This window comes from Mustela lutreola, chromosome 4, assembly GCF_030435805.1.
Source record: "Mustela lutreola isolate mMusLut2 chromosome 4, mMusLut2.pri, whole genome shotgun sequence".
Classification (NCBI taxonomy): domain Eukaryota; kingdom Metazoa; phylum Chordata; class Mammalia; order Carnivora; family Mustelidae; genus Mustela; species Mustela lutreola.
The window spans coordinates 192,242,692-192,270,191 of record NC_081293.1 but is presented as its reverse complement, the minus strand read 5'-3'; the positions used below and the strand labels follow the sequence as shown (position 1 = coordinate 192,270,191).

At 37.7% G+C, this 27,500-nt stretch overlaps 1 protein-coding gene across 2 annotated transcripts in view; it reads left to right on the top strand.

The window, feature by feature from the left end:
- Positions 1 to 27,500, top strand: part of TPK1 (thiamin pyrophosphokinase 1) — a 351,662-nt gene that overhangs the window by 127,838 nt on the left and 196,324 nt on the right. For both annotated transcript variants that reach the window (XM_059172147.1, XM_059172146.1), the window contains exon 4: positions 15,458 to 15,527. In XM_059172147.1, the coding sequence (XP_059028130.1) occupies positions 15,458 to 15,527 (70 nt within the window). The remainder of the gene's footprint in view (positions 1 to 15,457; positions 15,528 to 27,500) is intronic.

The window sequence follows — 27,500 nt, the reverse complement described above, 5'->3', positions numbered from 1 at the left end:
TGCTCAAGCACGCAATGGCCAGTAGCTACTATATTTTATAGGTCTAGATTGTTCTCCTCCAGAGGTGGGCCTGTGTCTGGTTATTGCTGGCTGGACTCCTGGAGTTGATGCTCGTTCGGTACCTGCCTACAAACGAATGAGAGAAGACTAGAATCTGTCTGGAGGGTTATGTAGATTGATGTCGATACCTGCTGAATGAAAACAATTGGCAGTTCTAGGTGGAGGTCACAGAGGTATTCCCTTATTCTTTGCTGTATTTTAAATTGTTCTCGATTTATAAGATACATTCTACAGAAGATTCCTTCAGGTCTGTACTATATTTTTTTGAAAGTAATAATTTAGGATTAACAATGGTAGGAATATTTTTCTTGGCACACTTCATATGAATTATTTCAATCCTTTGCTGTAAAAGGGTGCACAGATGGAGAAGTGTACAAAAGTGCAGTTTATAACTGAACTCTGTTCTATCCCTCCGGCTAGAATTTTAATCCAAATCCCTACAGGAAAATACGTAATAAACTCAGTGTCCCACAAGACCTTTCGTGCCCTCTTGAGTTAAGACAGAAAGTACTTTTTAAAATCGAGAATAGCCGGAGCCATTCAAAGACGTTTTGGCTGTGGCATATTTCCATTCAGTGCAGCAAGCCCTTATGGAATGGAATGCCTGCGGTGTGAGCTACGGTGTCAGGCTTGAGGGTGGCCAGAAGGTCATGAGGAGTACATAAGCGGAAGTAAGAAGGAAATGGCTCCTTAGACTTGGCAGGATACTGAAGGGGTTGGGGAATGTTTTGTCAGGAATCTGCGACTCCTTTTGCACTGCCCTCCGTATCCAGTTCATCAGCCAACAGTCACTTCCAGCTCCCAATGTATCTTAAGGCACATTTGTTTCTCCCCGCCTTGCCTGCTGCCCTCTTGGTAGAAGCCACCATCTTTCTTCCTAACTAATTCGGGGACTTCCACTCCTGTCTGCATCTAATCTGTTCCCTACGTAGAACTGTCTTTAGTATGTAAGTTGGATGACAACAGTTTCAAACTGAAAGCCCTTAATGACTTCCCTTTATACTTAAACAGGTCATGGTATAGAATAGAGTTTAATGTGGTCTTTGACTGGCTCTCAACTTTATCTCTTAACACCTTTTCCCTTATCTGGCTAAGGGCCAAAGCAACTGGCCTTTGTTTAATTGCTTTAAAAATAAGCCTTCTCATAACTTGATAAATTATGCTTTAAAGAAGATAAATTGTATCTCTTAACCATGCTCTGAGATAGCTTACAAACTAGGAAGTGGGGCAGTTAATAAAGCACTTATGCACCCCCTGAAACACTGCCCCCTTGAATTCTACTTCATCCCACATGGTATGATTCTGGGTGTAAAGAGTTTTCAGGTAGTCACCTCTTGCTTTTAACCTGAACGCACAGATTCCTGTTCTTTCCATCTTTTTCCTTTTTTTTTAAAGATTATATTTATTTATTTGACAGAGAGAGAGCGAGAGAGCACAAGCAGAGGGAGCAGCAGGCAGAGGGAGAGGGAGAAGCAAGGTCCTGCTGAGCAGAGAGCCCAATGCGGGGCTTGATTCCAGGACTCTGGGATCATGACCTGAGCGGAAAGCTGACACTTACCCAACTGAGCCACCCACACGCCCTATTTCCACTTTCTTCTAGAAGCACTATCCCTAATTCTTCTTCTTTCTACTCATCACTCATTGCCTTCAAATAGCTCCCCACTGCTACTTTTTTTTTTAATCCCCTAAGCAGGAAGGAGAATTAGGTTATAATTGTGCTCAGTTAGAAAACAAGCATAGTCAAGCTGTAAGATTATAATGTGAAATTCTTACATTATTTGGTAGTAATAATATGTAATTATTTCTCAGTTTCTAATTATTTTTATAGTAAGGCCCAATTACTGAAGTTAACCTATTATTACCCCTTACATTTAATGATGAGTTTAAGAGAATGGATTTGTTTGCTAGAAACTCTCAATAAATTGTGTTAAAATATTTTATAAAGATGTCAGAGGTACTAGCGAAAGTATAGACATTATCTGTAGGGTTTTTTTTTTCTTTATCTACAAAATAAGATAAATGTTATCAGTTTCTTGTGTAACAAACATCTGATTTTGATATGTTTCACTTTTGATAAATGCAACAGTGAATCACTCATTTGAATTATGTCTTACATGAGAGTTCTGAGGCCTTTAACACAGATTCACAAGAAAAATGGATAGGGGAAGGAATTCTGGTACCAAAGGAATAGGCCAGGGATGCAGATAGGTTCCAAACCTCTCTCCCTTCTAGTGTATTACCTATTTGCATCAGCAAAGGGATTTTTATTTAAAGGTTTTTATTTTTGCTGAGTGGATCAGGCCCCATCATTGTCTTTTCCTTCTATTTCAACCCTTCTAGTAGTTCTGATTTTACTAATTTTGCTCATTTATACAGTTTTGCCACCTCTCCTTACTTTATTATCCCCACCTTACCAATCTCTGTATATTTTGAAGTGAATTGAGCTAATAGAAGTTATCACTTTTCGTGCTCACTATCTAGGGTGCTAACTGTGCAGGGGTGGTTCTTTTCCGGTGTGGGACTTGATGGGAACTACCCAGCAGTTCCCAGAAGACAGTCAGAAGGACTTGGCTTTACCTTTTGTAACGGTGGCAATAATTTAATTTAGTAACAGGGACTAATGAATATGAGGTACAAATAGAGTGTGGGACCATGCTAGAGGATTACCCAGAGTACCCTAGATATCCAGTCATGTAGAGATTATATGAGAAGTCTGACTGAAGGTTCAAAAAGTCTACATCTTATCCTCTAATGATGGTAGATTTGTGTCTGGAATAGAAGTGAAGGCAATTTAGTTAGGACATGAGTTGCTTTGCTGATGCATCTGACTTTGGTAGCTAGGTAGAATGTGTTTTCTAGGCGATAGTCTTGCTTTTAATTTGGAGGTTTACAGAAGAGCAATTAACAATCTGCCTTAGAGCTGGATATTGTGGGATTATGGGCAGGTGCTGAGCTGTATGTAAGTTGTCTGCAGATGACTTTGGTCATCATAACTTGGGGCTGCTACTGGCAATTAGTGGGTCGAGGCCAAGGGTGCTGGCAAACATTCTGCAATGCACTGAATGACCCCTCACAACAAAAGCCCTAAATGTGAATAGTGTCCAATAACCCTGTGTTATAAACACCAGCAAGAGTTGATTGTATGTTTCTTAGAAAGTGTAGATGGAGCATGCACATTTGCCACCTTATCCTTAAAGAATGGCTGGTCTTCAGTGAATATGTAATGTTTGAGGATGTACTCAGCCATGTTTTCAACAACTCACGTATGGACAAACATGCATATGCTACCTTCTCATATATAAGATCGTTTTTTTCTGTGCTGCTTAGCTATTTGCAGTTTTTACCCATTATGAGCTTTACTTGTCTTTTTTTTTTTTTTTTAAGATTTTATTTATTTATTTGACAGAGAGAGAGGTCACAAGTAGGCAGAGCGGCAGGCAGAGAGAGAGAGGAGGAAGCAGGCTCCCTGCTGAGCAGAGAACCCGATGCAGAGCTTGATTCCAGGAGCCTGAGATCATGACCGGAGCCGAAGGCAGAGGCTTTAACCCACTGAGCCACCCAGGCGCCCCAGCTTTACTTGTCTTTTAAAAAAATGTTCACTGCGCTACTTTAGGATAAACAGTTGATGTTTGGCTGTTTTTAAGACTTTTTAGTAATGAGGTATTTGGTATCACTCAGTGTTAAAGAGCTACCTGATTTTAGACTTTATAAATTACATCAAGGATAACTAAATGTCATGCTTTATCTCCAAGGTGCTTAACTGGGCGGGGGGTGGGGGAGAGAAGGCAGAAGAGAGAAAGAATAATAGAATTTACACAGCAACATTTACCTATAGATAATAAAAATCTTCATTATATGGCATGAACCAGATCATTAAGACTAGCACAGCACTGTGCATATAGATGCTCAGTATAAATACCACTTGCTTTTTATTTGAAATAAGGAAAATTCTGTGCTACTGACTTAACTAAAATTTAAAGAGTATGCCGTTTATTCTTTTCAGGCTATTGCAAATAATGTGAGCCTTTTAATAATTGTACAAAAACCTTTCATCTAAAACTGAGTTATCTAAACAGCAAATAATTACACATTTCCATACTCCTATGAGCAAAGTAAATTGTTACTGTTTCTCTCAGTATAAATTCATGAACTCCTCTGAATGAAAGTGTTTCCACATGAAATAATGTCTTGATAGGAAAAGCATGCTTATCCATCTCTGTTAACCATGACCGTAATCCAAGCTTTGCTGGTGATGGTCTATTATTAGTAGATACTATCTACAGAAATAAGCAGCTCCTCTTAAGGACTTGGTCTGTCATAGATTCGGGACATAGTAAGGTAGGGTTCTGACAACTGAAGGAAGATTCAGTGTCTTTGAAGTAAAAATTAACATTTGTATGTTAGGGCTCTTCCTATTTCAAATGAGAGAAAACCCAACCCCAATTGGTCTGAGCCCCAAATGGGAATTTATAGCTTATATAATTGAAAAGGCTAATGCCTCACACTTGCTATTGCTATGGGCCCCTAACAGTGCCCATGGCCTGCTTGCTTTACATTTACTGTACTGACTTCATTTTCTGTGTTGATATAGACCATAGACCCAAGCTTCTCAGTCTCAGGTCTGAGTCTCTCTGGTTGCAGGACAGTAGAAAAGGGATCGTGGTGTCATTATTTTTGACTGGATAGCAGGAGATTGTAAGGCATAGATTGGGCCATATGCCAAATCTGGATTTGGGTGTAGATTTAATGTCACTTATGGCTGAGAGTGCAAAAATAAATCTTCTCCAACCCCGTCCTCTTTTGCTTTGCAAAAGTACCACTGTAGCAATATCTTACGGTTATAATTATATATATATATAAATCAATACCTGTATTATTTAATATATAGATAATTGTATCTTATATGTGTTTTTTTTTCTTTCATCACTAGTCAATATGTTTAACATTCCCACTTATGGAAGATCTCCAAGGAAGATCCTTTAACTTCTGTTTTAAATAGCAGAAATATCCTAAGCAGACATTCTGGTTTTCTATGAAGTGTTTTAAAAAAAAAAAAACGAAGTGGACACCCAGATGTGCTTAAAGATAATAATTCATTAAGGAAAGCCTTTCATGAATTCTTAAATAACATCTGTTTCTTATTGGGCTTCATTATATGGTTGAGTTTTTAACACAGGCAGAAAATAACTGTTGGTAAATTAAACGTTTTTAAGCAAGAGATATTTCTGGAAGAATTCATTGATTTAGAGCTTCTTGTCTGATTTAAGTATGTATGAAGTGTGAATTACTGCTAAGTATTGTCTCTAATGATGAAAATTGGTTAAAAACACTTATCTTCGATGCAAAATGGATTGAAGGTTTAAATGTAAAGTCCAAAACTATAAAACTTTCAGAAGAAAACATAGGGGAAAAACTTCATGACATTGGTTTTGGCAGTGATTTCATGGATATGACACTAAAAGCACAGGCAACAAAAGCTAAATTAGATCATCGGGATTATGTCAAACCACAAAGCTTTTGTGCAACAGAGTGAAAATGCAACCTACGGAATGGGAGAAAATATTTCTGAGCCATAGATCTAGTACCAAAAAATTACAACAGGACCGTATATATACAGAGAACAAATTGGTGGTTGCTGGAGTGAGCAGAAGTGGGATAGGAGAAATGGGTGAAAGGGGGTTCCCTACCTCCAAATAAAAAAAATTAAAAAGAAGAAAATCTTGCAAGATGTGAAAACATGGATTAACTTGGAGGATATTAAGCTAAGTGAAAGAATTCAGACACAGAAGGAAAAATACTGCATGGAACCCCTTGTATGAGGGTAGATACAGCCGTCAAACCTGGAAGCAGAGAATAGAATGGTGGTTACCATGAGCTAAGGGAAGCAGCAAATGAAGAGTTGATACTAGTTCTAGAGATCTCTTATACAGCATTGCACCTGTAGTTAAGAATACTGCATTGTTAAGTTTTTAAGAGGGTAGATGTCATGTTAACTGCTCTTACCATAATAAAAACACTACCATTCTCTGTAATACCTGATAGTTAACCTTTTACTGGCATCTGTGTAGTTGTGTGTGCACTCATATGCTTATCAGTAATTTCCTTATTAGGAAATAAGGAATCCTTTCCTTATTAATGTGTATATGTTAGTGAACTGTTTCTGAGTCTTAACCAGAAGGAACTACCTTTACCCCCCATGACTGGACTACCTCATATAGATGCCAGAGCGTCCTTAAGGATAGAAATTGGGGATTCGGTGGTCTTCTATGTCTGGCAGGGAAAGAATCCTGACTCAAACCAGTAATTGACAGATTAGATTGATTTGGGCCATACAAAGACTAATTGAAACTTTGGGGTACTGGGGATAAGGATCTGTGTTGAAAATAAACAGAAGTTGGGTAACTGGAGTTATTTAGTGCTCTACAGATACCGTAAGACTTCTTCTAAATAAGATTCTGCATCTAACTTTTCCTTTAGATTAACGATAGGCATCTTTAATTCAGTCCTGGCAAAGTCTGACAAAATATTTGATTCCTTTTAATAATGGGGTTAGATCTGGAATTATTCTTATTATTTTATGTGTATTTCCCCTTTTTAGTTATTACCATTGGTTTTAAAATTATAATTTACAATATTCAAATTCCTTGTACAAATATTTTTAACAGCACAGCATGTAATGTAAGGAATGGGGAAAAAAAATGTCTTCTCCATGACCCCATGCTCATTCCTCACAGTAGTCACTGTTGAAGAGTTGGGTGTGTAGAATACAAAGGTGGTCTTGGGTTTGGATTAACAAACTCACAAGACATAATAGGCTTTATTCAGCACTAAATTTACTTAGCTTTAAGGAAGGGTATAAAATGGATAATAAAACTTGTTTGATACAAAAATAGTGATGGCCTCATCATTTCCCAGGAGGAACTTTCAAATTTTCAGTCACTCCCTGTTTGGGATGCAAATGGCCACGGAATCTGTCAATTCTTGAGGCTTATCCTATGCTAGTTTTATGAATTTCCTCAGGAGTCACATAACAATACACCTCATAAGAGATAACATACAAATACATGTAAGTGGGCGCCTGGGTGACTCAGTCAGTTAAATGTCTGCCTTTGACTCATGTCATGATCCCAGCGTTCTGGGATTGAGTCCCGCATTGGGGAGCCTGCTTCTCCCTCTGCCTCTCTCTCTCTCTCTTTCTCATGAATAATTAAATAAAATCATAAAAATAAAAACAAATACATGTAAGAGTTACTCTTTTTTTTTTATGGTTCTCTACTATAGTTGTGATATATTTGACCAGTATTCAACTGGTGACCAGTTAAGTTCTCTAGTAGTTTTTCATGATTACCCATATTATCACAATGAATATCCTTGTACATGAGCCCTTGTGAATTTGGACAAGTGTTTATGTAGGCTACATAGAATTTCTGGATCAGAGGGATGCACATTTAAATTTTTATTTTTTTTATTAATTTTTTATTTTTTATAAACATATATTTTTATCCCCAGGGGTACAGGTCTGTGAATCACCAGGTTTACACACTTCACAGCACTCACCCAAGCACATACCCTCCCCAATGTCCATAATCCCACCCCCTTCTACCAAACCCCCTCCCCCCAGCAACCCTCAGTTTCTTTTGTGAGATTAAGAGTCACTTATGGTTTGTCTCCCTCCCAATCCCATCTTGTTTCATTGATTCTTCTCGTACCCACTTAAGCCCCCATGTTGCATCACCACTTCCTCATATCAGGGAGATCATATGATAGTTGTCTTTCTCTGCTTGACTTATTTCGCTAAGCATGATACGCTCTAGTTCCATCCATGTTGTCGCCAATGGCAAGATTTCATTTCTTTTGATGGCTGCATAGTATTCCATTGTGTATATATACCACATCTTCTTGATCCATTCATCTGTTGATGGACATCTAGGTTCTTTACATAGTTTGGCTATTGTGGACATTGCTGCTATAAACATTCGGGTTCACGTGCCCCTTTGGATCATTACGTTTGTATCTTTAGGGTAAATACCCAATAGTGCAATTGCTGGGTCATAGGGCAGTTCTATTTTCAACATTTTGAGGAACCTCCATGCTGTTTTCCAGAGTGGCTGCACCAGCTTGCATTCCCACCAACAGTGTAGGAGGGTTCCCCTTTCTCCGCATCCTCGCCAGCATCTGTCATTTCCTGACTTGTTGATTTTAGCCATTCTGACTGGTGTGAGGTGATATCTCATTGTGGTTTTGATTTGTATTTCCCTGATGCCGAGTGATATGGAGCACTTTTTCATGTGTCTGTTGGCCATCTGGATGTCTTCTTTGCAGAAATGTCTGCTCATGTCCTCTGCCCATTTCTTGATTGGATTATTTGTTCTCTGGGTGTTGAGTTTGCTAAGTTCTTTATAGATTCTGGACACTAGTCCTTTATCTGATATGTCATTTGCAAATATCTTCTCCCATTCTGTCAGTTGTCTTTTGATTTTGTTAACTGTTTCCTTTGCTGTGCAAAAGCTTTTGATCTTGATGAAGTCCCAATAGTTCATTTTTTCCCTTGCTTCCCTTGCCTTTTGCGTTGTTCCAAGGAAGATGTTGCTGCGGCAGAGGTCGAAGAGGTTGCTGCCTGTGTTCTCCTCAAGGATTTTGATGGATTCCTTTCGCACATTGAGGTCCTTCATCCATTTTGAGTCTATTTTTGTGTGTGGTGTAAGGAAATGGTCCAATTTCATTTTTCTGCATGTGGCTGTCCAATTTTCCCAGCACCATTTATTGAAGAGGCTGTCTTTTTTCCATTGGACATTCTTTCCTGCTTTGTCAAAGATTAGTTGACCGTAGAGTTGAGGGTCTATTTCTGGGCTCTCTATTCTGTTCCATTGATCTATGTGTCTGTTTTTGTGCCAGTACCATGCTGTCTTGAACTATTATAAGAACATACTATGAGCAACTCTACGGCAATAAATTTGACAATCTGGAAGAAATGGATGCATTCCTAGAAACATATAAACTACCACAACTGAACCAGGAAGAAATAGAAAGCCTGAACAGACCCATAACCAGTAAGGAGATTGAAACAGTCATTAAAAATCTCCAAACAAACAAAAGCCCAGGGCCAGACGGCTTCCCGGGGGAATTCTACCAAACATTTAAAGAAGAACTAATTCCTATTCTCCTGAAACTGTTCCAAAAAATAGAAATGGAAGGAAAACTTCCAAACTCATTTTATGAGGCCAGCATCACCTTGATCCCAAAACCAGACAAGGATCCCACCAAAAAAGAGAACTATAGACCAATATCCTTGATGAACACAGATGCGAAAATACTCAACAAAATACTAGCCAATAGGATTCAACAGTACATTAAAAGGATCATTCACCACGACCAAGTGGGATTTATTCCAGGGCTACAACGTTGGTTCAACATCCGCAAATCAGTCAATGTGATACAACACATCAATAAAAGAAAGAACAAGAACCATATGATACTCTCAATAGATGCTGAAAAAGCATTTGACAAAGTACAGCATCCCTTCCTGATCAAAACTCTTCAAAGTGTAGGGATAGAGGGCACATACCTCAATATCATCAAAGCCATCTATGAAAAACCCACCGCAAATATCATCCTCAATGGAGAAAAACTGAAAGCTTTTCCGCTAAGGTCAGGAACACGGCAGGGATGTCCATTATCACCACTGCTATTCAACATAGTACTAGAGGTCCTAGCCTCAGCAATCAGACAACAAAAGGAAGTTAAAGGCATCCAAATCGGCAAAGAAGAAGTCAAATTATCACTCTTCGCAGATGATATGATACTATATGTGGAAAACCCAAAAGACTCCACTCCAAAACTGCTAGAACTTATACAGGAATTCAGTAAAGTGTCAGGATATAAAATCAATGCACAGAAATCAGTTGCATTTCTCTACACCAACAGCAAGACAGAAGAAAGAGAAATTAAGGAGTCAATCCCATTTACAATTGCATCCAAAACCATAAGATACCTAGGAATAAACCTAACCAAAGAGACAGAATCTATACTCAGAAAACTATAAAGTACTCATGAAAGAAATTGAGGAAGACACAAAGAAATGGAAAAATGTTCCATGCTCCTGGATTGGAAGAATAAATATTGTGAAAATGTCTATGCTACCTAAAGAAATCTACACATTTAATGCAATTCCTATCAAAGTACCATCCATCTTTTTCAAAGAAATGGAACAAATAATGCTAAAATTTATATGGAACCAGAAAAGACCTCGAATAGCCAAAGGGATATTGAAAAAGAAAGCCAACGTTGGTGGCATCACAATTCCGGACTTCAAGCTCTATTACAAAGCTGTCATCATCAAGACATTTAAATTTTTATTAATCTGCCAACCTGTCCCTCAAAATTGTCATCAACAGGGGCGCTTGGGTGGCTCAGTGGGTTAAGCCTCTGGCTTCAGCTCAGGTCATGGTCTCAGGGTCCTGGGATCGAGCTCCACATTGGGCTCTCTGCTCAGTGGAGAGCCTGCTTTCCCCTCCCCCTCTGCCTGCCTCTCTGCCTACTTGTGATCTCTCTGTCAAATAAATAAATAAAATCTTTGAAAAAAAATTGTCATCAACAGCATGTGAGAGGATGTTTCCCTATGCTACTTCCTTCTAGTTTTGTCTATACTGTCTCCCTCGAGTCCCTGAAAAATTCTGTGAATTTGGCAAAATACATATAATAATTTTTATTTTACATTAGAATCAGCAGGCTTTGGATTAGCTCAAAGTCATAGAACTAATAAGTGGTCTAGATTAGTACTGAAATCTTTGATATCTGGTTTTCTTGCAGTTAAACTGAAAAATGCTTCTTTTGATTAATTTTACTTTTCCTTCATTTTAATACTTGGAACTAATATAATAGTCTGCTGTTGAGAAAGTCAAACTATTTCTGTCCAACTTTATTCAACAAAAATTAATGAAATAGCCAGTTAACCTTCAATTTTGAATGGAGCCCTTCATTATCTGTCAGTAACATTAACTTACATTATGCCAGTTTAAAAGAAAACTGTTTCAGATGCATTTAATATACTTACTGGTAGTACCAATATATAAAGTTAATGATGTTAATGTATTTTAGTTTTTAGTTGTATATCAGCTTGATGCATAGGAAATAATTGCTCAACCTTTGAAGTTATAATATTTGACAAATACGCAAAACTTTTGCTGTATATACACCAATGAAAATCTTACATTACAAGATAACTCATGAGTTAAAGTTTGAAACAATTTAAGTGATGGAGTGAACAGATTTTTGAGGCTGATTCATTCTGACTTATAAAAAATATTTTATGTCAGAGTACCTTCTACTTCTGGTTCTTTAAGTTTGTTACTTTCATGGTGCCTGGGTGGCTCAGTGGGTTAAGCCGCTGCCTTCGGCTCAGGTCATGATTTCAGGGTCCTGGGATCGAGTCCCACATCGGGCTCTCTGCTCAGCAGGGAGCCTGCTTCCCTCTCTCTCTCTGCCTGCTTCTCTGCCTGCTTGTGATCTCTGTCTCTCAAATAAATAAATAAAATCTAAAAAAAAAAAAAAGTTTGTTACTTTCATTAATAGTCATGCTTGCAACTCATTTTTCCAAGTGCTGTCAGTGAATTCATGCCCGCATTATTTATGCTTGAAATACTTTATTTATCAAATGTGATTATTTTTACTTTTATTTACATATTTTATTTATATTTATATGAATTTAAATTATATATATATAAAGTATAAATTATATATATTTATTATAAATTTTATTTATATATGTGGAAAGTATTTCAAACTAGCTGAAACATTTTTATCACTAACATTTAAAAATGGTAGAATACATCTTTTGTTTTTAAGTCAAACTTTTTTGAAAACAAAATGGTTTCAGGGACATTTGGGAACTTGTTTTCCTTTCAGTGGGATTGTACCTCTACTCTTAACTGAAAGGTAGTGAGAAAAAAGTCTATAGATTTACTCATGGCTATTTTTGCTCCCTTTGCCATTTGAAACAAGAATAGATGGGGACAAGTTTGCTTCCTGTGATCTAAATATTTCTCTTTCCAAAAACTGCTCTAAAAGTATCAATTTAAATTTAGGCATAGAAAGTAACAGACATTAGACAAAGTTTTGGTATTGTAAAAGTAACAGTAATCTTACTGGAGCTGGACTTATCGATAAGCAGATGTTTACTCAAAATTCATCTCTCCCTTCTTTGTCTTCCCGGCGAAGTTTGTTGCCCTTGTTATTAGCACTCGTCAGAGTCCGCAGCGCGTCGTGTGTGTGTGTGTGTGTGTGTGTGTGTGTACTTGCGTTGGTCTCTCTTCTGCTCACTTGTGACCCTGGCGTCCTAGATCTGTTTGTTACTCATTTTGCTGTTGCGTTTAGGGCCTGGAACATAACAGGTATAAATGTTGAATTCAACTGATCTTTTTAGAATAAGACCACACTGTGAAGCTGACAACTCCTTCTATTTGATAATCCTTAGCCAATAAAACCTATTTCTTAGGTTTTCATATTACTTGGGTGAACCAATTTTTATATAAAAAGATTTAATGTACTTATTAATTTTGTTTATAGATAATTGTTTTATATACTCGGAGGGTGATTACTGGTAGTTCCCAGTGCTTCTATTTATCAGTCTTTTCAGTCTCTCTATTCACTTGTTTTATGCCATATTTTATATGTTAGACCTATTTTAGATTTTGATGCTTTTGAACTTTAGGTTTTGATATTTAGGAAATGTGCAGAATATTCTGTGATCTTCTGCATGTTATGCTTGTGACTTAATTTGAATTTGGCTGCCATTCCTCCTAAGGAAATGTATATTGTAGGTAATTGGTAAAATGAGCCAACCCTCTTAAATATCCTTGTAAAAACTCTTATTTTTTTAATGCACTGTTTTAGTAGCTTCGGCTTTCCTTGTCCAGGAACACAAGCTTTTTCTTTTTCTTCTTCTTCAAGGTTTTATTTATTTATTTGACACAGAGAGAGATCACAAGTAGGCAGAGAAGCAGGCAGAGAGAGAGGGGGAAGCAGGCTCCCTGCTGAGCAGAGATCCTGATGAGGGGCTCCATCCCAGGACCTTGAGATCATGACCTGAGCCGAAGGCAGAGGCTTAACCCACTGAGCCACCCAGGCGCTCCTTAAAGATTTTATTTATTTATTTGATAGAGAGAGAAGGAGAGAGAGAGAGCATGAGAGGAGAAAGGTCAGCAGGAGAAGCATATTCCATGGTGATCCGAGAGCCGGATGTGGGACTCAATCCCGGGACCCAAAGACAGTCACTTAACCAACTGAGCCACCCAGGCGCCCAACACAAGCTTTTTAATCACTTCATAATGACTCTAACAAAAAATGGAGGAAGAGGACCGATGTTGATTGACTGCTTACTGTATTCTGGTGTTCTGATAAATAATATATACAATTATTAAATCATTAATTGCTTAATAATGCTAAGCCATATTATCCCCACCTACAGATGAGGAAGCTGAAGCAAAAAAGGAGTATATTTTTGCCTCTTGGCCTGTTGTATTTCTTTTCTTTTCTCTTTTTAAGATTTATTTATTTGAGAGAGAGAGAGAGAGAGAGAGGAATAGTGAGAGAGAGCACGAGATGCGAGAAGGTCAGAGGGGGAGCAGGCTCCCCGCTGGGCTGGGAGCAGCATGCGGGGCTCCATCCCGGCTTTCTGGGATCCTGACCTGAGCCAAAGGCAGTTGCTTAACCAACTGAGCCACCCAAGCGCCCTGTTTTATTTCTGATAAAACATGGAACAGAGAAAATAGTCTCGCATGTTATGGATTAGTAGAAAACACATTAGGGCTTTTATTTCTGCCAGAGGGCTAATTAGATATATTTGACTATATCCTAACTGCTTTTAAACACTTAGGTATTTGGAGATAAATAGTATAAACACTTTTTTTTTTTTTTTTTTTTAAAGATTTTATTTATTTATTTGTCAGAGAGAGAGAGGGAGAGAGAGCGAGTACAGGCGGACAGAATGGTAGGCAGAGGGAGAAGCAGGCTCCCTGCTGAGCAAGGAGCCCGATGCGGGACTCGATCCCAGGACACTGGGATCATGACCTGAGCCGAAGGCAGCTGCTTAACCAACTGAGCCACCCAGGCGTCCCTAAACACTTTTAAATGTATAAATTTGCAGAAAGGGATTTCATAAGTACCATGAATCAAAGAAGTAGCTCAAAAGAGTAGTGTGTTTCTTTCAAAGCTGCTGGTCCCAAGGCCTTTGCTGATCTTTGTGGCTCTAGTGACTTTGGTTTTAACAGCTGCGTGGGGACCGGAGACGGGCTTCCGTTGTTTGGGGTGAGGAATCAGAATCTCAGACATAACCGCATTCACTGTCCTTACCCAGGATAAAAAATAAAGTTTGATCTGAACCTTTAGGTAAAGGATATTTTAAAAAGTGAAGAAAAGAGGGAACTGATGCTAAGATACTGAACATTTCTAGGAAAATTGAAAATTAGAGAAGTAACAGCAACAACAAAATAGTAGCCCATGGAGTAAGAGAATTTCAAGGAATACTTCTTCAGCAACATCATATCTTAGAGTGAAGGCAAGGCCTAAAAGCCCCAGTTGGAGAAACAGTCAGTCTTACTCAAATATCTTATTATTTACCAAATTTTAATTTTTTGCCATCTCCCAAAATTTTTTATAGTATTTCACACATTTTCTAAATTTTCACCTAAAATTTTAAAATAAACTTACAATGTTATGTTTATGATTTTATTTTATTTCTTTAAAGATTTTATTTACTTATTTGATACATATCAAAAGTATGCAGAGAGGCAGGCAGAGACAGAGAGGAGGAAGCAGGCTCCCTGCCAAGCAGAGAGCCCGATGTGGGGCTCGATCCCAGGACCCTGAGATCATGACCTGAGCCAAAGGCAGAGGATTAACCCACTGAGCCACCCAGGCGCCCCTATGATTTTATTTTTAAAAGAAACTTTCTATATCAAAACAAAATATGGAAACCTATGCCTGCCATAAATAGAGAACATCTGTACAAATTAATAAAGTAAAGCCATAAAGGGATATCTATGTCCTGTTTTCTCTTACTGAGCATGAGACCTTTCTTCTCTTATAAAGAAGGATAAACAAGCTTCCAGAGAGATTGAAGACACCCTGTACTCTCTTCCCCTTTTATTTAATAAGAGGAATTAAAAAGGCTATGAAAAGGAAATATACTCTTAGATGATTCTGTCTGTCTTGAGTGCTGTGTAGGATCGCTTGCAGTGCAGCTGTCATTGGCTAAATGTGGAAAGATGCAAAGCAGAAAGTGTGTGTGTGTGTGTGTGTGTGTCTGATCATTTTTTAATCGTTTGTTTATTATTTACGAAGTACTGCTCTAAGCTGCTTATATTGAAATGGTTCTTTTTTTTTTTTTTCCTATTTAAAGCCCTTTTGAGAGCCTGTGCTGATGGAGGTGCCAACCGTTTATATGATACCATGGAAGGAGAGAGGGAAAGGTATGCTTTCTTTCAGCCTGTGTCCAAAATACCACTAACCTGGTCTTCAGGTTGTTTTATTTTCTCCTTGATGAATGATCAGTATTAATGTTCTTTAAAATTAACAGAAAACCACACCAGTGAGAGAACTGCTCAACCATGTTGTATTGTTTCTTAGTTTTGAGTGTATCTCTTAGAAGAACTAGGCCAGTAATACTCTACTTAAAAACTTCTCATTCTAGTCAATCAGAGAAAGACAATTATCATATAGTTTCACTCATATATAGAACATAAAAAATAGTGCAGAGGATCATAGGGAAAGGGAGGGAAAACTGAATGGGAAGAAATCAGAGAGGGGGACAAACCACGAGCGACTTTTGACTCTAAGAAACAAACTGTGTGTTGATGGGGGGTGGTGGGGGGTGGTAACTGGATGATGGGCATTAAAGAGGGCATGTGATGTGATGCGCACTGGGTGTTAGACACAACTGATGAATTACTGAACTGCACATCTGAAACTAATGATGCACTGTATGTTGGCTAATTGAATTTGAATAAAAAAACTATGGTAAAGAAAAAAACAAAAAAACCCCTCACTCTACTACTTCAAAAGTCTCATTAAGTAGCTTTATCAAATATCGATATCTGTGAGGACTTTGAACATTAAAATAAAACTCTGTTTTAAATGAAAAACTGACCTCATAAAAACAAATGATACATGCTGTGGCAGAAGTGAGATTTTTGTAGTAGTGTTGAGTAAAGCTAAGTATAATTTAACTTAGTTACTTCTGAGTTATGCACATACATATATTTTAGGAGATAAATACCTTAATCTTAATGATTTGGTATCTGTTCTGTCTGGCTTTCCTGACCTTTGCATGGTCAGCTATTTTTAGATAAGAGAATACATTTGATGAAAGCAAATTTAAATCCAGCTCATTGCCAACATGTTTATAGTTCAACCTCTTGGCAAACATAAGAATTTATAGTCTAGATATAAGTAGACTGGCTGTGAAATTTAGTTCCACTTCTATCATATGTGTTATTAAATGTACTGAAATGTTTATAGTTTGAGAAATCACCTCCTTGCTGCAAAAAATAAAATAAAAATATTATGATTCAACATACTGCAGGTGTGAATTAAATATATGTAGTTTGAAATGATGTAAAATACATCTTTATGGCATCAGAATTTTTAACTTAGGCTTCTAATATTGGAGCTGCTGTTTGAAAGCAGCCAGTTGCTTATAGGAGGAGAAGATGTTTCCTTTAAGATTAGGAATCCTAATGTCTAGGGACTGGATGAATTATCAAAGAATATGGCAATAGTGACAGCCTAGGAAACAATTTAAATTCTTAACATTTTATAATTCTTCATTTTTTAACTTTATGGGTTCCTCTGACCGTATTCTCTAAGACCTGACACGGACAACGTGTGAAAAATACTCTAAACAGTGCCTGGGCCGGTTCGTTCCGGGAAGAGCATGATGCCCAGGAGGCCAAGATTATGAATTGGGTATGACGTTTCATGCCTGTAGCTGGCTTGCCGGCAAGGCATCTAGTATTCAGTGCTATTTCTTTAATGGTAGGTGCAGCTTGTGAACATAATTACATGAACCAGAGCTGTGAAAAGATATTAACACAGTGCTTCCAACTCTGCTGTGACCATAAGAACCATCCAAAATGCTTGTGAAAAAAATGCAGATTTATATACTGATTGTTCTTACTGGATTGGGCAGACACTAATGAGAAAGAGAATACACAACATTTTTATTCACATTAGAAAGCAAAAACAGATTACAAGGTTTGTGGAGTACCTTTTTTTTTTTAGATATTTAATTTATTATTTATTTGACGGTGAGAGATCACAAGCAGGCAGAGAGGCAGAGAAAGAGGGGGAAGCAGGCTCCCCGCCGAGCAAAGAGCCAGATGCGGGGCTCAATCCCAGGATCCTGGGATCACGACCTGAGCCGAAGACAGAGGCCTTAACCCACTGAGCCACCCAGGTGCCCCTATTTTTGTCCAGATTTCAAAATAACATTTCTAATATTCTTAACACATTTACACGCAATCTTATGGAAGTATTCCAAAAGATTTACATGATTTATTGAAGAATCATTTGACTGTAGATGAGGATGTTCACTAAGAAAATGTACTTTCCATTGCTTTTCTCATTCTAATATGTTTGCAGTGATTCATATTCTGATAGTTAGGAACATGGTGTCCTGGTAGATTGTCTAATAGGTAGATGAGTAAACTAACTGCCTCACATGGGAATTAAATCCTTGGAGTAAATCTCATTAAATATAAACCCTAACCAGTTTCACTAATTGGATATAGGATGACTAAACATGATTCCTATTAGTTGCTTTTTTTTTTTTTTTTTTAAAGATTGTTTATTTATTTATTTATTTGACAGACAGAGATCACAAGTAGGTAGAGAGGCAGGCAGAGAGAGAGAGAGAGGGAGGGAAGCAGGCTCCCTGCTAAGCAAGGAGCCCAATGTGAGGCTCAATCCCAGGACCCTGGGATCATGACCTGAGCTGAAGGCAGAGGCTTTAACCCACTGAGCCACCCAGGCTCTCGCTATTAGTTGCATTTTTAAAAAAAGATTGTATTTATTTATTTGACAGAGGCAAAGTGGGAGAAGGAACACAAGCAGGGGGAGCGGGAGAGGGAGAAGCAGGCATCCTGCAGAGCAGGGAGCCCAATGTTGGGCTCTATATCAGGGTGCTGAGATCATGACCTGACCGAAGGCAAATGCTTAATAACTCAGCCACCCAGGTGTGCCCCTTATTAGTAGCGTTTTTAACAGAGAAGCCACACTATGAAAAAGGAAAAAAAACCCCACAAGTTTTGAAAAGCCAAGTATGATTTGTGGACTATTGTTTGGTTTGTTCATGTTTGCCTTTTTATTTAATTTCCATATCTACAGTGTAATACCTTATAATTTTGTAATAAAAGATGAATGTGTAGAGAATTCTCTCCCACTGAAGGTATTTGGAATGGAAGGAGGGAAGATTGATGTAGACAGGAAGAGAGGAGCGAGAGGAGGAAGAGGGCTTTATGGAGGGATAGAGCTGAGGCAGACACCAGCAGTGACTTTACATCTGACCCTGTACCATGTACTCTATACCATCTTCATAAACATCTACTCTGGAAGTGGCCTCTATTTATCAGGCCACTGTTTCTTGTTTTGTTTTGTATTTTAAAATAAAGAAGTCCTGAGTGTTTTTTAGTGCTGTCAAAATGATACATGTTGATTTGAACATATGTTAGTTGAAAGAAACAAAAAAGAAAAAAATTATCTGTTATTTCTTCCTAAGTAGCAAAGAGTTACATTGAGTCCACCCATTGGTTCTGCCCTTTGGAACTATACAACATGGGGCTAATTTTTCTTGTTCAGGTCAGTGTAGGTTCCCTAATGCCTACAAAATAGTGTGGGAATATTAAATACTCAACAAATACTTGTTAATAAATGAGTATTTTATTACAGTTACTCTGTGCTCTCTTCCTATAAGGTTTTGAGTGATTTTGATTGATTCTCACACTTTGGTTAAACAGATGACCTTTGCTCTGAGGATTGACAGGTTCTGATTTGGGGGCACGTGCAGTCTGAATGTCAGACTGAGGCAGGTTGAAAACCCATTTGGGGAAAAGGTAGGATGGGCTCTGCCAATGACAGTTGGGTCTCCACTTTGGTTAGAAAGTTGAGATTAAAGAGGAAGAGGTTTTCGGAAGACTTGATACATTTTACTCCCATATTCTTTTTTTTCCTTCTTCTTCTTTTCTTTTTTTTCAGTTGTGATAAAAAATCTGAACTTCATCTCTTTGGTGACCCAGTTTTTCCAACCTCCAACATTATTTTTAAATCATCTGAACTATCCCCACTGATTTCTGATTCCAGCCTAATATGTAGATTACCATATGTATATATATATTTTATATATGTATATATATATATATATAAATAATTCCTGTAGATTACTATACATATATTTATACTTACTATATATATATTTATAGATATATATATGCATTTCCTGAAATACAGTTGACACACAATATTAGTTTCAGGTGTGCAGCATAGTGATTCCACAACTCTATTGCCATACACCTAATTTACTGTTTTCTTAACCCCAGGTGTCTTTTTTTTTTTTTTTTTTTAAGAAATGTGGGGTACTGTGGTGGGGTATTAGATGTATCAGTACTCCTAGTTCTGCGGCTTCAACCTGATACTGACAAAATTGCATATCTATATTTTGGTACTAGTCTGTGATTAAAAACTCCTATGGTAACCTCATAATATCTGCTCCCTGCCTTCTTGAAAGTAGGTAAAACCCACCATTGGTGTGAACCAGGATGGTAAAGCACAGCCTTGTAGTCAGAATAATCACAGGATGCAGAGGGGGAGAAAAAAATACAAGTGAAGCACATAAGATTTTCTAGTAGATTTTATGAAGCCGATTTTCTTTCTTGCCCATCATCGATAGGCTTTGGAGGACCTTTGTTTTTCTTCTTCTTCTTCTTTTAAAGATTTTCTTTATTTGAGAGAGAGAGAAAGAGCACAAGTTGGGGGTGAGGGCAGAGAGAGAGGGAGACTCCCTACTGAGCAGGGAACCCAGCCCCAGTACAGGGCTTGATCCCAGGACCAAGAGCCAAAGGCAGATGTTTAATGGACTGGGCCACCCAGGTGCCCCCTTTTGTTTTTCTACTGACAGTTTTGTTTTCAGTTTAGTAGATCAGCAAAGAGTAAAATGTCCACATCAAAGAATATTGAAAGATTATTATTTGTGGGTACCAGGTCTACAGTAAGGATTATGGGAGAGTTAAGCACCTGGACCACCCTCCTCTCATACCTAGTGATTCCTCTTTCTGCATCTTTCACAGATATTCTAAGAGAACAGTTTCTGCTCTGGTTAGTTTCTAACCAGGGGTAGAAAAGTTGTCAGCTATGGCAGTAATTACCAACCTTTTCCACCATAGGGAATATTAAAAACAAACATGTAGAAAAGTGCACAAATTATAATGATCTAGCTCAATGAATTTTCACAAAGCGGAACACATGAATAAATGGTATAGAGATCAATAAATAGAATATTACCAGCATTGCAGAAGCCCTCCTCATGCTCCCTCCCATCACCATCTCCCCTCATAGCACACTGCTGTCAGACCCAATACATGTTAGATTAATTCTGCCTATCTCTGGTATTTATAAAATGGAATCATAATATATTGAATTTTGACTAAATGGACTTTTTGGGGGGCTATAGAATTGATAGCTCTGTGAACCTGCAGAATGGATTAAGAAACATTGCCATAGGTCCTTATAAGGTCATGCTAATTATGGCAGGAGGTGGAAGAATTGATGGAATCAAGTAGAAGAGATAGGAGATGTATAGAAACCAGCAAGAATTACAACATCCATACCACATGAAAGTGGAATAATAGCATGGGAAAAAAAGAGTTGATAATTTTTTTTTTTAAAATACCTTAAAGATAATGTAGACATTTGTAAACCTTACCCTATTAGAAAGTTGAGGTAAACTGATCAAAGGAAAAAAAGAGCTTTGGAATGACACAGTATCTCCCAAGAATAATCCAGTGGCAGAAATAAGAATGTGGCATTTAACTTATCATTCATTCATTTTTATTCATTCAAAAGCTTATTAAATATCTTCTGTGGTTAGACATTTTGATAGTTACTGCGAATATATAAATAATTGATTCCTGCCCACAAAAAAAAGACCTTAGAGTAATAGAAGTAAAGGAGAAATTAGTATGCAATAGGATAGATTGCACGTAATGAGAAAATTCTCATCCAACATGATAGGTTCTGTGACAGAGGGAGGCACAGAGGATGGACAGTTAATCCCGAATTGGGGTATTAGAAACAATTGTGAGGATCCTGCTGAAGTGTAAAAGGTTAGGGTCACAGAGTGGGGTGTGTGTGGGGGGCGTGTACATGTGCACACGCATGTACCGACTAGTAGGGAGGAGGGAAGGGAAGGTTCTGCTTGTCTCCTGGATAAAATCTAAACTCATTTCCTAACAGGGTTTGTCTTTTACTTATCATTTTAGCCAAGTTGTTTCCTCTTTCTTCCCATTCCTTCTCTCCTCACTGCCGGGGCTTCAGAAGCAACCTCAGATAGTTTATTTTATTTTATTATTATGTATAAATCAAAATGCTTTATAGCTAGAAAGATCCTGCCCATTTTGTGTGAAATCACATGTAGAACTCGTCCTACTTACTTCCAGAAGGTCTTATATTTATACTGTGACCTCATTACTATCTCAGTGAGTCTTTTATCAGAAATGAATATTCTTGCCTTTGAATTCATTGGTATTTTGAATGTAACATGAATATCAGTGCTACTTGTGAGTGTTTTTTTCGTGATTTTAAAGGATGCAGAGATTTTGAAACTCATCTGAGAAATAACTGTGAGTTTGGTATCATTAGTGTTTGGGGACTTGAAATGGGGAGGGGTGTGGTATTTTGGTTAGTTTTCTCAGAATAGTTGAATACAGATCTGAACGGGAAAGTCCCACATATGATCATATAAACATGAAATTAGCTCAGATGTTTAAGAGCTGCTTGCTGTTGAATTTAAAATTTGAGCATCTGAGAGAAGGACATAGGCAGTGACCTCTTCGATATCGGCCACAGCAACTTCTTCCAAGACCCATCTCCAAAGACAAGGGAAACAAAAGCAAAAATGCACTTTTGGGACTTCATCAAGATCAAAAGCTTCTGCCCTGCAAACGAAACAGTCAACAAAACAAAGAGGCAACCCAAGGAATGGGACAGGATATTTGTAAATGACACTACAGGGGTGCCTGGGTGACTCAGTAGGTTAAAACCTCTGCCTTCGGTTCAGGTCATGATCCCAAAGTCCTGGGATTGAGCCCTGCATCAGGCTGTCTGCTCAGCGGGGAGCCTCCTCTCTCTCTGCCTGCCTCTCTGCCTACTTGTGATCTCTGTCTGTTATATAAATAAATAAAAAATCTTAAAAAAAAAAACCAAAAAGAAAAATGTAAATGATACTACGGATAAAGGGCTGATGATATCCAAAATCTGTAAAGAAATTCTCAAACTCAACACCCCAAAACCAAATCATCAAGTGAAGAAAATGGGCAGAAGACATGAACAATTAGGCATCAGGGAGATTCAAATTAAAACCACACTGAGATACCACCTTACACCAGTTAGAATGGCCAAAATTGACAAGGTAAGAAACAACAGATGTTGGAGAGGTTGTGGAGAAAAGGAAACCCTCTTACACTGTTGGTGGGTTGCAAGGTGGTGCAACCCCTTTGGAAAACAGTGTGGAGGTTCCTCAAAAAGTAAAAATTGAAAAAATTAAAAATAGAACTACTCTATGACCCAGCAATTGCACTACTGGGTATTTACCCTAAAGATGCAGATGTAGTGAAAAGAAGGGCCATGTGCAGCCCAATGTTCATAGCAGCAATGACCATAATAGCCAAACTGTAGAAAGAGCTGAGATGCCCTCAACAGACGAATGGGTAAAGAAGATGTGGTCCCTACAGTAATATGGAATATTACTCAGCCATCAGAAAGGACAAATACCCAACTTTTGCATTAACATGGACGGAACTAGAGGAGATTATGCTAAGTGAAATATGTCAAGCAGAGAAAGTCAATTTTCATATGCTTCCACCTATTTATGGAACATAAGGAGTAGCATGGAGGACATTAGGGAAAAGGAAGGGAAAAATGAAGGGGGGAAATCAGAGGGAGAGATGAACTACGAGTGGCTGTGGACTCTGGGAAAAAAACAGGATTTTAAGAGGAGGAGGTGGGGGATGGGTTAGCCCAATGATGGGCATTAAGGAGGGCACATGTTGCATGGCGCACTGGATGTTATACACAAATAATGAATCATGGGACAGTACATCAGAAACTAATGATGGGGGGGAATAAAAAACCAATGATGTACTGTATGGTGACTAACATAATTAAAAAAAAAAAAAAAGATTAGCATCCAGTAAAAATTCCTTGAAATCACACAGATGACCATTCATGTAAACAAGGGTTAATGAGGTGAGATGAAGGGGAACTTGTGGTGATCAAATAGGAAAGAAGGATTCAGGGACATCGGGGTGGCTCAGCTCAGGCATGAACCCAGCATCCTGGGATGGAGTCTCACATCTGGCTCCTTGCTCAGTGGGGAGCCTGCTTCTCCTTCTGCCTCCTCTGCCTGCCACTCCCCCTGCTTGTGCTCTCTCTCTCTGACAGATAAATAAAATCTTAAAAAAAAAAAAAAAAGAGAGAGAGAAGAAAAAGTAAGGATTCATTCCCAATTTCTTATTCCAGTCAGACCATTTATTTTTTCACAGTTTGGATTTCAGACTTCCTAACTTTATACATTCTTGCAGCTTTCTTATGAGCAGATCAATACTGCTTTTCAGAGTGACCCAGTAGACTGACTGTTGTGGCTCTAAAATTCACTGTGCCCTAGCTAAGCCAACTTCAGACTATGATTTAAATGATCGAATAATGTGGGATTCTAGCTGTTACAGATAGCAGGAATTCCAAGTTGGGAACTATGTAGTGAGAAGGCATGCACAAATTTTTCAGTTAGGTCAGGATTCAAAATCTGATTCTGCAACTTCATTACTATGAGACTTTGGCAAGTAATTTCACTTTCTCGGGCTGTGATTTTTCCACCTGTGGCATTTCAGGGAAAGATCAGGATCTTCTGGAGCATTCACAGGAATCGTGAAGATTTTTATAAAGAAGAAATGTATTACTTGGGCTGGTTACACAAGAGTAGGATAAGCCAAGAGGGTAGAGGGTGGCCCTTCAAAGCTACAATATGATGAATTATAGGATAGTTGAATATGTGTATTAGCTAGTTTCGGACAATAGCTGTAAATACTCACTCATAGTTCATACTTTGCACGTGGTAATTGTACTACTTCCCAGCAAAGTTATAAGTGTTGGAATGAAGGAATATAACATTGAGCTTCTCTGGTTCTTTTTTTGATCATCTTTGTTCAGGTATAATTTTATATGATAAAATTCATCCATTTAAGCATTCAATTCAGTAGGTTTTGTAATAGGATACAGGCATATCCACCAGTTGTCAAGAATAGAGCATATCCGTCATCCTGAAAGTTCCTTCCTATCCTTTGGCATCAGTCCTCAACTCCTATACCTGGGCTTCTGAAACCTTCTAGAATGTTCTATAAATGGAGTCGTTCAGCTTGTTGTCTTATGTATGTGACTTTTTTCACTTACCAAATGCCCCTGAAGATTGATTCCTGTGATTGTGTGTGTAAGTAGTTTGTCCTTTTTCAGTGTTGAGTGGTGTTCTGTTATGTGGGTACACCACAGTCTTGTTTGTTCATTGAACGTGGTTGATAGACCTGATTCTTAAGAATCATCCTTTTGGTTGGAATCTGTTACCACTTTTTTTAAGTGATTCTTTGAGAGGAATGTTAGTTCTTTTAGTCAGAGTCAAACATAATTTTCAAAGTTGTCACTTATACCCTCGAAGTGAGATAAATAGTAGAAGAGATTCATATATAATGCTTATATTCTACTGTATCTTAGTGAAAATCTTGCAAAAGCTTGCTAAGTACTGTTAGCTTTTTATGGAATAAGACAATATATATATAATATTGTTATGTAATAAATTGTTGTCAAGGATCTGAGCAGATATTGTGGTCTTAATAACCTCTGATATATATGATAATTGATTTCAGTTGACCTATGACTTATTTTCTCAGTGATTGGGATTTATTTTAACTAATGTTCGTGCATTTTGTGGCATAGTTAAAAAAATATGCTTTCAGTATGCTTGAACATATATAGAAAGGAAACAAGTGTGTACTTGAGGAAATCCAAAGATCATTGGTTTGCCTTGATTTCTTCTAAGCCTAGCCTTAAGAATTTTAGTCACTTGCTTCAGCAAGTTTCTATTAAAAAGTATTCATGCAATCAAATTACGAGGCTCTGTAAGCATGTCAACATTATTGGGTCTTTGAATCAAAATGATGGAAGGTAAAAATGATTAGCACATTTAAAAGAAAATTTGTAAGAGGAGTCTTATTATTAAAGAACCCTACACAATCAACTGTGAAGGCATATTTATCTTGAATTGTTGATTGAATTAGTTTTGTAATATATTTTAGTCTGTTGGTTATCAAATGCTATAAATCAGAGATCTCAAAGTTACCCATGCATAGCTCTGAATCATTTCGGGGAGTCAGGGGCAAATAGTATATGCAGAGATGCTATGTTTATCAGATCATGCATGAAGTCAGAATAAATTTTCAGAAGGAAATCATTTTAAGCAGCTGCAGGAAGTCAGTTTACAACTAAATTTAATCAAAGGCATTGTTCTTTATGGCTATTCTATTTCATAAAGTATGTTCCTGACAAAACCCTTTTCCTTTCCTGCACTATGGATGGAGTCTTCAGAAATAAATTCCCCTCAGACGATTTTTCAGAGAAACCTGGATCATCTGTCAAAAGTTTTGAGTAACACATGGCTCTTTTAATTTTGCTTTATGAAAAGAAATAAACTTGAATAGTTTTAGCAGTTAATACAATTTAAGAGCTCATGTTTCCCAAGTTTTTTGGCTAATTTTCAATATATTATTAGATGGCTGAGTTAGTAATAATTGAGAATAGTCACATAATATTGTGCATACGTACGTTGTTTATTAGAAAGTTGTAGAATGGTCCCTGTCTGTTCATACTCAGTTAAGTGTGTGTCACATACACCCATGCTTGCACATATACACAAGGTACTTCTGTGGAGTTTTCTCATTATTAAAATTTTGGTTTTGTATTATCAGACCAATAGTAATCAGAATGACTCCAACAACAAGACAGTATGCGTCATTTGTTGGCACATCATTATAAGACATGAAACTTGAGTCAATGGTGGGATTGCACCTGAGCCAGCCATGGCCTTCCTATTAATGGGGGTCAGAAAAATGACAGCTGGAATTTAGTTAAAGCAAGGACTAGCTAATAAATTTTGTGAGACTATATCCAAGTGGCATTTAAAACAAGATAAGCTCTGGACTTTCGCTTACAGTTCTGGGTTAGAGATCTGAGAGGTGTTTGAGACTATATTCCTTGAAGACTTCAATTTTGCCTCTAGCCCGGGAATTCAAGAATATGCTGAAGAGTCTCAGAAAGGCTACTTAAAATACAACGGGAAACATTTTACCACTCTGAGAAAAAAATGATTATGTGTAAATATACATATGCGCACATATTTGAATGTGTACGTGTATATATTATGTCTAATATGCTTGTGTCTGGATATTATATGATCTAGGCGATAGAAGAGAGCTTCTTCTCAGAAAATCAGGAAGGGAACTTAAAGGATGAGCAAGGAGACACTAGTCTGTAAATGCCCAGGTTGATAGGAACTATAATAATAATAGTAAGTCATGAATATTTGAAATGTTGACTTGCTCTCCAAATTGTAGGATTTAGAAACTGTTCTTAGCACTTCTCTTGAATGACATCAGCTGTGCTTTTTGCTCGGACTGTGGGAGGAAGGTGTTTATCCCACAGGATTTAGATCTATGAGCTCTGATTTTGGCTTTGGATGTCTGCTTATGTGCATTTGTGCTGGATACCATGCACAGGTGCCTCATGCCTGGGGTGTACTATGTAAGGCAGGAGGGGCCATGGGAGTGGTTGTTTAAGCATTAGTGCTCTTTAGCAATGATTATTTAAAATATTGGTGTCCTCTAAATATTGGTTTCTACTTGGTCAATTATTTTAAAAATCATTGGCATGCCCATTGAAATGCCAAGGAGTTAGTTTTAACATCACACAGAGATACTTTTTTACAGAACACTGTATCTGATTAACTTATAAAAACCTATTCTAAAAAAATAAACAACCCTCTTTTAAAATTCATTTAGAACATCCCTCTTTCTTCTGCTTTCTTCCAAGTATTAAAATCCCTTCAAAACTCTGCTCATGAGTTGTGTTTCCCC